Below are 11926 nucleotides of genomic sequence, written 5' to 3'. Positions count from 1 at the left end.
AGGCAATATTGGCTAGAAGTGATGTGAGATATGCTATATAGGAAAAAAATGAAAAGGGGTAGTATTTAACAGGATCCAGTATATCTGTGAGTGTTCTTAGTCACTGACAACAGAAACTACTCTAGTTAGTTTGAGCATAAAAGGAATTTATTAAAGACTGTCATGGTACCATCAAGAGAATGATAGAACAACCTACAACATATGAGAAAATATTTCAAACTATATATCTGATAAGGGACGTGAATCTAGAACATAAAAGTTCAACAGTTAAAAATTAATTTTTAAAGACAATTAGCCCTAGCTGGTGTGGCTCAGTGGATTGAGGACCAGCCTGAGAACCAAAATGTCGCCAGTTTAATTCCCAGTGAGGACACGTACCTGGGTTGCGAGCCAGGCCCTCGGTTAGGGGCGTGTGAGAGGCATTCACACATCAGTGTTTCTCTCCTCTCTTTCATCCTCCCTTCCCTTCTTTCTGAAAATAAATAAATCTTTTTAAAAAACAATTAAAAATGGGCAAAGAGTTATGGTTGCACAACAACATGAATGTACTTAATACCACTGAACTATACACTTAAAATGGTTAAAATGGTAAACTTTATGTTACATATATTTAACCACAATTTTGAAGAATTATTTTCAAAAAATAAGCAAAGGATTTCAAGAGACACTTCTTCAAAGAAGATACACAAGTGGCCAATAAGCACATGAAATATGTTCAACAGTATTAGTCATTAGGGAAATGCAAATCAAAACCACAATGAAGTACCATTTCACACCCACTAGGAAATTAGAACCCCCAGACATTGCTAGAGGTAGTGTGAAATGACGTAACCACTTTGGAAAACAGTCTGGCAGGTCCTTCAAATTTTGAATATAGAATTACCATATGAACCCAACAATTCTACTCCTGAGTGTATAACAAAGAGAAATGAAACTATATGTACACACAAAAAAATTGTACCCAAATATTCAGAGCATTATTCATACTAACCAAAAATGGAAACAATCCACATGCTCATCCACTGATGAATGGGTCAAGAAACTGTAGTCTATCTGTACAATGGAATATTAGTTTGCAACAAAAACAAACGAAGTACTGATACACACTACAACATGGATAATCTTTTAAAAAATTGCTAAGTGAAAGAAACCAGGCACAAAGCTCATATTGTATGGCCCTCATTATATGAAATACCCAGAATAAGCAAATCCATGGAAACAGAAAGTGGATTAGTGGTCGCCACAGGCTGAGAGGAGGGTGGAATGGGGCGAGACTGCTAGTGTGAGTGAGGTTTCTTTTGGGGATGTTGAAATGTTCATGTGGTCCAGTGGGTTGGGTGCTGTACCACAAACCAAAAGATCACCAGTTTAATTCCCGGTCAGGGCACATGCCTGGGTTGTGGGCGAGGCTCCCATTTGGGGGTGTGCAGGAGGCAGCCAACCAATGTTTCTCTGTCTCTCTTTCTCCCTCCTTTTTCTGCTCTCTAAAAATTAAAAAAGTTTCTAGAATTAGATAGTGGTAATGGTTGTACAACATTGTGAATGTACTAAAACCCACTGAATTGCACACTTCTTTTACTTTTCTCAACTGTGAGGTGTTTTTAATTTTTTTTATTGTTGTTCAATTACAGTTGGCCCCATTTCCCCCCATTAGCCTCCCTTGCCCTACCCCCCCCCCCACATTCAATCCTGTCCCCCTTCCCCAGTTGTCCTTGTCCATGGCCTTTATACATGGTCCTTGGCTTGCCCCTCCCCTTTTCCCCCATTCCCCCCCCCTTCCCCTCCGGTCACTGTCAGTTTGTTCTTTATGTCCATGTTTCTGGTTCTATTTTGCTCACTGAATTGCACACTTACAACGAACAAATTTTGTAATATGTGAATTCTATCTCAATAAAGCAGTTTTTGGGGTTTTTTTTTTTAAGAGCAGTAAGTGGCTCAGAGCATTCTCTAAGAAATCCAGGGAATCAGGCTTGGAGGCTACTCGGCTGAGAACAATGCCTAAATTATGCCACCAGATGGTTCCACATTAAGCCCTAGTACTGCTCCTGTAGACACAGACCCCTCAAACAGGCCTTTGGACAACTGCTAGGACCTTTGCCCCTACTAGCCCTGAGGTTCCACCAGGTTCTACTTCCTCACCGGAAATGACTTCTCTGGAGCCTGCTTCCTAATCTCATTTCATGCAAACTGAAGTCTAGTGTCTCTCCACCTGATGCAAGAGGCCTAGGTCACAGTTTCAAACTGCAGGGCAGGCCAGGAAAGCAGGTGGTGGTCTGAGAGGCAAGACCCAAACAAATGCCCACCGTACCCCATCTCTCTTGATGGGTTTGCCTGGACAGTGGTTTTAATAAAATGTCTAAGCTAAGCAAACTCTTTGAAATTCATCTGCGAGTCTGACCATTTGGTCCAATGCCTATCACATTGCTGAAGGCAATGGGCAATCCTAGCTTTGTCTTGCCTGGCTTTATGAACAGGTGGCAAAGTCAATCACTCCTTTCTTAAACATTTCTCTTCACCATTTGTGTTCCTTTCTAACCAGTTTCCTCTCTATTCCCTTCTAGAGCCATTCTCTCTGCCCACTTAAAGCTGATATTTCTGCTCATCTTCATGTTCAATCCTCCTTTTAGTAACTGAGTCCACATGGTATGAATGTTAAGGGCTGACTTGTGTCCCTTCCTCAAACGCATATGTTGAAGTCCTAAGTCCCACTACCTTATATGGAAATAGGATCATTTCCAAATAGGAGATGGAAAGAAGGCAAATGTTATTAGTTAAAATGAGATCATACTAGAGTAGGGTGGACCCCTAATCCAATATGACTGGTGTCCTTATAGAAATGGGAAATTTGAGCACAGACACACAGGCCAGATCAAAAGGTGAAGATCGGGGTTATGTTGCCACAAGCCAAGGAGCTACCAGAAGCTAGGAGAGTGTTCTGGAACAGATCTCTTCCCAGCAGCAATCAAAGGGAGAAAGTTCCTGTTGACACATTGAACTTGGATATCCAGCCTCCAGAACTGTGAGCAAATTTCTGTTGTTGAAGCTGCTTCACTTATGGTGCTTTTTAGGACAGCTCTGGCAAACTAAGTGAATTTTTCTCTACTCCTGTTTTGCTTTCTACTTATAAGTGGACAACTGGCTAGTTGTATAGCTAGCCCACGATGCCCAAACTACCTAACAGATCCAAGTGACTATCTGGCCTGCTGGGACATTTGCATTTGGATAACCCACAAAACCCACAGGCTCAACTTGTCTAAACTGAGGTCATCGTATCTCCGGTCCTTCCTGTTCTTCCTCCTTCATTTTCCTCTCATGGTAAATGCTACCCTCCATCCACGGTGTTGCCCGACGTCGGCACCTGCGTGTTGGCCTACAACTCCATCCATGGCTTGTTACCAGGCATCAAATCCTAAAGGTTCTCCCTCTCCCACATCTTTGGAGTCTGCCCTGTCCATCCCAGCCCAGGCTGTCTCCCTTCCATTTGCCTTCCACAATAATGTTTCTCCAGCACAATGTTATCAAGTCACTTATCAGCTTAAAATGCTTCAGAGGGTCTCCATGGCTTCCAAACAAAGGTTGAATCCCAGAGTTTAGCAGATAAGACCTCTGTGGCCTGACTCCTTGCCACCCTCCATGAGCTCAACTCTCACCTGTGGCCCTACCACCTGCCTTCTGCCGCCATTCAGAGGTTCAGGTCTTCCCCCTGCCCACTTCTCTCTGTTCATCCTACCCGTACCTGCTCAGGCTTCAAAACAAATGCAGCCTCTTGTGGGAAGCCTTTCCTGATTTTCCAGCATGATTTAAAACCTGCTTCTATGTTCTTATAACCCTCTGGGCTTACACTCTATCACAGCAATTTCACAATGCACTAAAACTGTTGGTCCCGCCTTCCCACCACCCTCCCCCAATAGTAAGGCACTTGAGAATAAAGACTTAAGGCTTTTACCAACTTTCTATTCTCAGTCTAGCGCCTGGCACATAGGAGGCACTCATAAATGTTTCTGGACGGATGGAAGGAAGGAAGGAAGGAAGGAAGGAAGGAAGGAAGGAAGGAAGGAAGGAAGGAAGGAAGGAAGGGAGGGAGGGAGGGAGGGAGGGAGGGAGGGAGGGAGGGAGGAAGGAAGGAAGGGAGAGAGGGAGGGAGGGAGGGAGGGAGGGAGGGGGAAGGGGAGGAAGGGGGAGACGGAGAGGAGACTCCCTACCCCTATTTTAGAGCAAAAAAATAAGACCCTGAGAGACAGTAGTATCTCATTATTTTCAGTGCTGATTGTGTTGTAGTTGACTTATTTGTGAGAATGAAAGCAGAGATTGTGTCCTTTCTCACATCCAGGAGTTGTGATTGCTTTTAATAATGAACCGTCTGCTAATGAAGCCTGGCCCTTTACAGCTCTCTCGGCCGTCAAGCTCAAGTCACTTCCCCTGCAGGGACAGAGTTTGCGTGTGTGTTTACAGGCCTGGCCGGCAGGACACGTGAGGAGCAGACCTGCAAAGTGAGCCAGGCCCCTTTTTTCCTGCTCCCTTGGGCTGCGATTGGCCCTTCCCGGAGGCTGGCCACAGCAGCCTTTAGTCATCGCGCTGGGAAATCTTTGTGGGACTGGGCACCGATTTGCGTGTTGTTTTCTAGCTTTGTGGGGGATTAGCTGCTGCCGGGTCAGGAATGCTGCGAGACAGAGCTGGGCAACACGTAATCCAGGATTTGCCTCTGCCTCTCGGCATATGGAAAACAGATGTCTCTGCTCGGGGCCTGAGCACAGAATGGGAATGACCAACCAGAGAGCCCTTTGGAACCGTGGACTCCGAGATAAGGCCCTGCGGCATCCAGCCAGGAGGCAGCTTTTCCTCCCCTGGTCCGGTGTCACTACTCCAGTTTAGCGCTCAGGAACGACTGGGGATAAAGCAGTGTCACCTTCAGCTACGCCGAACGGCAGGATCACGGCGGCGGGGGAAGACAAGACGGCGGGCAGGAGTGGCGCCAACGCCCCAGTTGTCCGCCTGGGCTGTGAGCGAGCACACCCGGCCCTGGCAGCGGGCACAGAGGGTCCGGAGGCAGAGTCGCCGGTCGCCCCCTCGCGGGTCTCGCAGTAAGTTAGGGATCCGGCCGTGGTGCCGGCTGAGAGGGAGGCTGCCACCGGTAGGCCTGGTCCTGCCCACCTGGAACCTCTCCTGGGCCAAGGTCTGGGGTGGGCGGGGGAAGAGGGAGGAATGCTGGAAGCCTGCAAACCAGCCACTTCCTGGTCCCGCTCGGGGTGGAAGCCAGTGTAGAGCCCTGCGGGGCTGCGCGGTTCAGGCGCTGTCCGCAGCGGCTGCGGGACTGCTAAACCTTGATGTTGCCTCGCTCCCAGGCTGGGCCAGTGGAGGTCTCTGGGGGTTGGGAACCATTTGCCATTCCTTAAATAGCATACACGCAAAGCTTCGGAAGTAAAGCTTTTAACAGCCTTTTGCACTGAGGAAGAAAAAAGAAAAGATATGCGGCAATCTTAAAGTGGTAGCTTTAATAATTTTTGAAAATTGAGTTTCTTTCTCCACACTCCTCCCCCCTCCCCGCCCCCATCCGTTCTCTTAAATTTTGGTCATTTCCCTAAAGCTACTCAAACAGATTCCCTTCCTGTTAGCCTCGACTCTTTTCTTCTGCCCAAGTTCATACAACAGTTCTGGCTTATTTGAGGTGGGGGATATTGATTATTGAGGATTTTCAGGGCTCTTTTTGATTGATATGTTCTAAAAAATACATGTCCCATGTTGAAAACTTAATGCTGCTAACAAATCAGGTATAAAAGGTTGGGGATGAGGAGGAAGGTTTGTTGTATGACATGCCTGGCTGATGCTAAGCATTTTGTGAATGTCCAATTTGTTCCCCTCTGTAGTCCAACCCCATAGAGCAACTGGTTCCTTCTTTACCCCTTCCCTCCCCCCAGAGATCATGAGCATTAATTTATGAAACAGAGACCACTTTTGATTAAAATGGTTTTTAAATAGTTAATTTTAGAGCACTTAGAATGCCAGGCCTCCAAAGGTTAGACTAGCCCTTGGAGAGGGACAGGCGGGTGTTCTGTGGCAGTATGCACAGCAGTGCCTTTTTTCAGTAAATCGTTTTTAGCCTCTTTTCTTCTAAAATGACGATTAAATTTTACATCAGTGTTTTAGGAATATAGTTATAGGTGTTATTGCATGACAACTTGCATTTCTGGGTTTCTTTTCCAGGGCATAGGAGGAGGTATTGTGTCGGGTTCACGGCCTCCCAGTTGCACCTGACCTCTAGTCTCAGATTTCCACTTGACTTCATCCTTGGCAGACCTAGTACCTGCCCTTCAGCTGAAAGAAACAAAAGAGCAGGAATGATTCAGAACACTTGGACTACCACAACCTTAACCGAAGACGTAAAGCATTTAATTGAATTCTTTATGACACACATTACATTATATTTCCTTCCTCTTCAAATTTAGGTACACCTAGCAATTAAGGATCAATAACAAAAAAACAAAAAAACTCCTCCTCCCTCCTCCTTAGGGTAAATACAGATTTGTAGGTGGCCTAACCTTAGTCAGCCCTCACTCTAAGGTTAGGCCACCTACGCCACTAATGAAATGTTTTCATGGTGAGATAATGGTTTGGTCATGTACAGACTGGGTACAGAAGGGTTAACACCCAGTCTTCTCACTTACCCTCATATTTGCATGTTCTTTTCCCTGTAGCCTCCCTTTTCTGTCTGCCCTTTTCTATACTATCCTGTGTAGGTACAGAACCATGACTTTATTTGGCATCGTGGAATCCGGGATATTACCCTTCAGTGTCAAGGTCTGTTTATGTGACAGTGTCCCCCTTATCAGTATTCTCAGGAACTTTTTTCCAAACCCTGCCTTTATTTTCCTGGAAAAATCTATGCCTATTAAATCCTCTATTGGAAATTCCACTGTATCTTTCAAAATTAAACACGGCACCTACATTTTGAATTATTTTTCTTGCATCATCATTTGAATGTTGACTGGCATGGTACCCTGATTGCCTGGTCAGCTTGTTATTTCTGCTTCATATTGAAATACAAGTGGAAGGATCTTCTCATAAGATATGAATATAAATGGGTTAGGGAGTTTCCTTGAAAGTTAAAAGCATTCGCTCTGAACTTTTCTTTGGTCCACCCTTGGGTTGAATTCTGTCCTTTGAATTTTTGTCCACTAACTACTTTGGAGAGAAACTGGGTGTTTATCTTGGTGCTCATGAATGATCTGTTTATCTGGCCTTTTCTGACCAGCTGTAAGTCACCACCTCTTTAAGTAAGTGCTGCCTGGTCCAAATTTACCTGTTTATTAGAGATAACCCGATTGGGTACTGCAGCAATGCGCTAGGAACCTTTGAAAATGCCACCGAGAAATCCTGAAATCTGGGGAGCAAGCCCTTTCAGAACTTTCCTCCTATCTCACCACTCCACTGCTTGGTTTATATCCAATTGATCTTGAATTACAGATTCTCAAATGGCAGCTTTAGCTTGATTTGTCCAGGCTCTAAAGGTTGCGTTGGCATGTGTTGGCAAGGTGCTTTTGATGCCTCTGGTAACGGTGCAGATCAGAACAATGACGGTTTTCCTTTTGGGTTTCATGAGAAAATACATTCTAGGATGTCTGTGTGAAAAACCTGTCTGAGATTGTTATCTTAAAAGTCTTGAGTTGAGGCTGAATTACTATGGTACTGTTTCACCACCATTATTTCTTAGGCTCTTACGTGTTAGATCTTAAGTCTAACTTACTAGTTGGCATATCTGAAAGAGTCCCTGCAAGTCATCTGTGAGTTTAGTTTATTATTTTTCTGTGGAAGACAATGGTCTTGGATATGGATAATATTTGGTCAGAATTAGAACTGTCAAGTAGAACCTTCGAGAGAAATAGGTAAAGAGGAAGTGAAGGAGAGTAAATCTAAGAGCACTAAGCAACTGTTTATTGGCCACTCCCCTTTTATGTATGGTTTTTTTTTTAGAATTTAGTGGAAATTCAACCTCAGAAACTGAGCTTCTGTTTGCAAATATTTTGTCTACTAATTCCAGTTCCTTTCTATGTAAAACTATCGTTTTTGTATATCCTGCCTTTGACTCTCATCTTAATCCTTGAACAAAAATATCCTCACCCTGGAATTTTCAATACATTCTTCTTTTTCATAATATACTGCATGTCTAGACGAAATTTATTTAGGCAAAAGAGCTGGCCAGGAAGATTAGGATATGTCCTTGAGTCAATCAAAAACAGTGCCTGTCAGCATCTTTATTAATTCATGACAGTTTAAAGGTACTCAAATAGAAGCTGTGGATACAGATTCACTTCTGCCTTAACTGCAATGAAATGAATCAATCTAAGAAGTGCAGGCTTTTTGAACCAGAGCAATTTGTAGAAGTATGCTGGAGGCAACTGCATTTCTGGGAGGTGATTAGCCTTTTAAATCACCGTCTTCTTATTGTAAATGTATTTCAGGTTTCAGAATGCCTGCTGGTGAAGGATGTCTGTTTTAGTTTAAATGTAACCATTGATTTCAACCAAAATATCCAGAGAGGAGTCTAGTCTTGCTGACCTGCTTATTTGCCATTAGGATCAGGACTAGCATTTCGGGACTCCCATTGCTGATCTTCAGAGATGATGGTTTTGAGGACCAGGAAGCAAACAGAATGAATTCTCTCAGTTTAAGACTTCTGAAAAGAGAGATCTGGCATAAAACCCAAAAGGTGAAAGCTTAGGTAGACTCAGTTGTATTTAACTTGTTCTGTCAAATCAGGTAGAAGAAAGGAAAGATATATATTAAGCTGAGTCTGTCAGCCAACAGCATTTATTGAACAAATATTATGTGTCAAGCCCTCTGCTTTATGACATGAAAAGTACCATAGTGTAAAAGGCAGAGCATAAGCCTTGAAGGAATTTTCAAGCCTGGGTGGTCCCTTCAGGCACTGATGAGCATCCTTCTTCCACCTGTTCACTGTCAAGGGCTGTGGGTAGGACCCTCTTTCCTAGTCCAACTAGACCCATTTCCCAAGGGAATCAAGATGGTCGCTTGACCAGAGAGTTGCTTCCTTTGGTAGTGGAAGGTGTGTTCTTGGCTCTTTCAACATGACCTGGGCAAAGTTACACTTCTACCTAAACCCAAGACTTCTGTTTGGTAGTTGGCTTTATTCCTATAATGTTGCTCAACAGCAAGTGAGTTAACATCAAAATGACTGGAGGGTAAATGATAGATATCTTTAAGCTTCGCCTTAATTAAGAGGATGGTCTCCTTAATCATCAAAATAGCCTCTCAGACTAAACAAAGAACCGTCTCTTTTGCTGACCACATGCAATTTATTTAAATTAGTGTTGCACATTCAACAATAGTGTCAAAACTGTGGTATAAAACCTCCAAAAAGGGAGTTTTCTTGTCTTTTGCTTAGGAATAAAAAAGGAATTGGCTATACTGAATGGGATTTGCATGTTCTTAGCTTGCCTGTATCTCCTATACTACTGAACACAATGGGGGTGGGGGGTGGGGACCCATTTATCTTATTTGCTGTGCAGTCTGCCTTAGTTATGATTCTGCTGGGAATTAAAAGAATGAACTAGAAGCAAAGGAGGGGGAAGGGAAAGAGCAGGAACTTGCAGGATACTCAAAAGAAGCGAAGCTTGGGGTCAGTTCTGATACCCCTGCTTTTTTTTTTGTAATTCGAGATTAACTGTACAGTTTGCCTTAGCAGCACACAGGCTATCTCAGTGGGTAGTAATCTCCTTGGTATTGGTGAATGAATTGCCTCCTTGCAGATTTGGGACAGCTGACTCCTCTTTATTGTTCAGTGTATGTCCACGGCTTCTTCTTCTAACCCCATGCATTGGATTCTACTTATGAAAGGCAAAATAGTTGCCATATTAGTCAAAGAAGGAGATTATAAAAATGAACCTCTCGTGAAATATAAGCACATAGTGCGGATACCCCCTTAGTTAGCATGGCCAATCAGAAATCACTGAAGGAAAGTAAATAAAAAGGTACACACATGGGCTGAATATTTGCTTGTTGATTTTGCTGCAGAAAACAAATGGCCAAGACTTGATGTCTTTCTCTTCTAAATCTAAGCTGATAACAAAGCCACTGATCAAAATCAAATTGAACAGCTAGTTAGAGAACGTGGTCTCCAGGTTCCTAGTACCAATAAAAAGAATCCCTTTCACAAAGCTATTTCCATTTTAGAGAAGCAATGCTTCATCTGTCTGTTGAGCCACACACTCTACAACCCATGAACCTTACATGATGAATGCTCTCTATTGTACCAGGTCACATGGAAGCCACATCGTCATGTTGTACAACAAAGTGATGTGGCAGGATGCCATTTGTATAGAGGAAGGATGAGCCGAAGCAGACTATAATCTTTTTGCTCTTTTCCCCTATTTCCAGCCATTAAGTAGTAATTACCCTTTGAGGGTCCTTCCTCCCCAAATGTCTCAGCTGAGAAACTGCAAGTACAAAGAACTTAATGCTTGAAGCCTAAACCGCACTCAGAGCTGCCAAACCATCCACCAAAACAACATAAAGAGATCTAGGAGCTTGAAAAGGGAAGGGGTGGAGGTGGGGGGCGTGGGGGCCGTGTGCAAAGTGCTCCGTTTTCTCCTGAGATTTGCTCTGATAGCTCCACTTCAGCTACATGCCCCACGGAAGAAGCTGTGTTTTATTCATTTTTTTTTAACACAATTTCATTAAAGAAAACAAATTGGATTTCTCAGGGATTTCCTCTAAAAGGATTTTACTTGTAGTCCACATGCATTGTTAAGCAAAGTTTCTGAGTCTGTTTTGTTTTGTTCCTGAATCTTTAATAAGCATCTATTACAGATCAAAGTCATACTTTCTAAAAAGCCTTTACAATATCAAGAATGGGAAGTACTTAAGGATTTGCTTTGAATAGTTAAAGCAGTTTCTGTAATGGGAGGAAGACAGATTCGTTGGGTTATGGAATTCTGAATTCCATCTGCATGGGAGCTGGTTTTTATTTGTAATGCGGTACAAAACATTCTTGGCATGCTTGGGGCTTATTGCATGCAGCATGCTCCATGCTAAAACTAAATCTGGATAGAATGAAATAGATTTCTTTTCCTAGATTCCCCCCCCCCCCACCCCCCAAACCATTGCCTCTTCATCCAGTCCCTTGAATAAATGCATTCGCCGAAGTGCTACCAGGTCTCTCTCTACCAGGAGCTTGGTCTTCAGCCTTCACTACCCAGCCCTCTACTTCAGCTGGTATCTGTGGATGGTGGTCAAGGGAAACTGGAGTTCACCTGCAGGCCAGAGGCAGCGAGCCATTCCACGTGGAGATGTTCCTGCTTGTGTCCTAGATCAGCTTTTCAGTTCCTAGAAATCCAGGGCCCAGCCTTCTAAATTTTATACATATTGACAGCTACAGTAATCACGCTGTTAATATGCATGCTGTATTGTGTGTCTGCAACTTGAAAACAGTTTCTTGATTCACTCAGAATCATTGGCCAAAGTATAAAGTTTATGGAACAAATAGCAAAGATGAAGGAAAAGAAAAATGTTAATTTAACCCCTTTATTTTTTATTTTTTTGAAGATTTTATTTATTTTTAGAGAGAGAGGAATGGAGGGAAAAATAGAGGGAAAGAAGTATGAGAGCCACATCGACTAGTTGCCTCTCACAAGTCCCTAATTGGGGATATGGCCTGCAACTCAGGCATGTGCCCTGACCGGCAATTAAACCAGCACCTTTTGGTTCATAGGCCAGTGTTCAGTCCACTGAGCCACACCAGCCAGGGCTAATTGAACTCCTTTAAAATAAAAACATTTAAATTTAAAAAAAAGTCTAAATTCATATGGCTTGTTTCATAGGGAAAATTTGATGGATTAGGGATGTGACTATTGACTCTGTGTAATATTAAAGCTCATCTTCATGGGAAGTTGGAGTGAGGGTTTGGCTCTTT

The 11926-nt window shown here is 43.4% G+C and overlaps 1 protein-coding gene across 5 annotated transcripts in view; it reads left to right on the top strand.

The window, feature by feature from the left end:
• Window positions 1-4456: 4456 nt before the first annotated feature.
• The window catches only part of TRIM2 (tripartite motif containing 2), a 79233-nt gene continuing 71763 nt past the window's right edge, over window positions 4457-11926 (top strand). For 2 of the 5 annotated variants that reach the window (XM_054562395.1, XM_054562391.1), the window contains exon 1: window positions 4457-5081. Coding sequence is in view for 3 of the 5 variants with exons in the window: in XM_054562372.1 (XP_054418347.1) it covers window positions 6336-6377 (42 nt within the window). In the remaining 2 variants the exon portion in view is untranslated. Of the gene's footprint in view, window positions 5082-6124; window positions 6378-11926 lie in introns of those variants that run through there. The other 3 variants (XM_054562363.1, XM_054562401.1, XM_054562372.1) reach the window with 2 other exon arrangements.

This window comes from Pteronotus mesoamericanus, unplaced genomic scaffold, assembly GCF_021234165.1.
Source record: "Pteronotus mesoamericanus isolate MK-2021 breed Mesoamerican mustached bat unplaced genomic scaffold, CSHL_Meso_final contig_163, whole genome shotgun sequence".
Lineage (NCBI taxonomy): Eukaryota > Metazoa > Chordata > Mammalia > Chiroptera > Mormoopidae > Pteronotus > Pteronotus mesoamericanus.
Note: the sequence above shows the minus strand (reverse complement) of the source record. Positions and strands in the feature narration are given on the sequence as shown.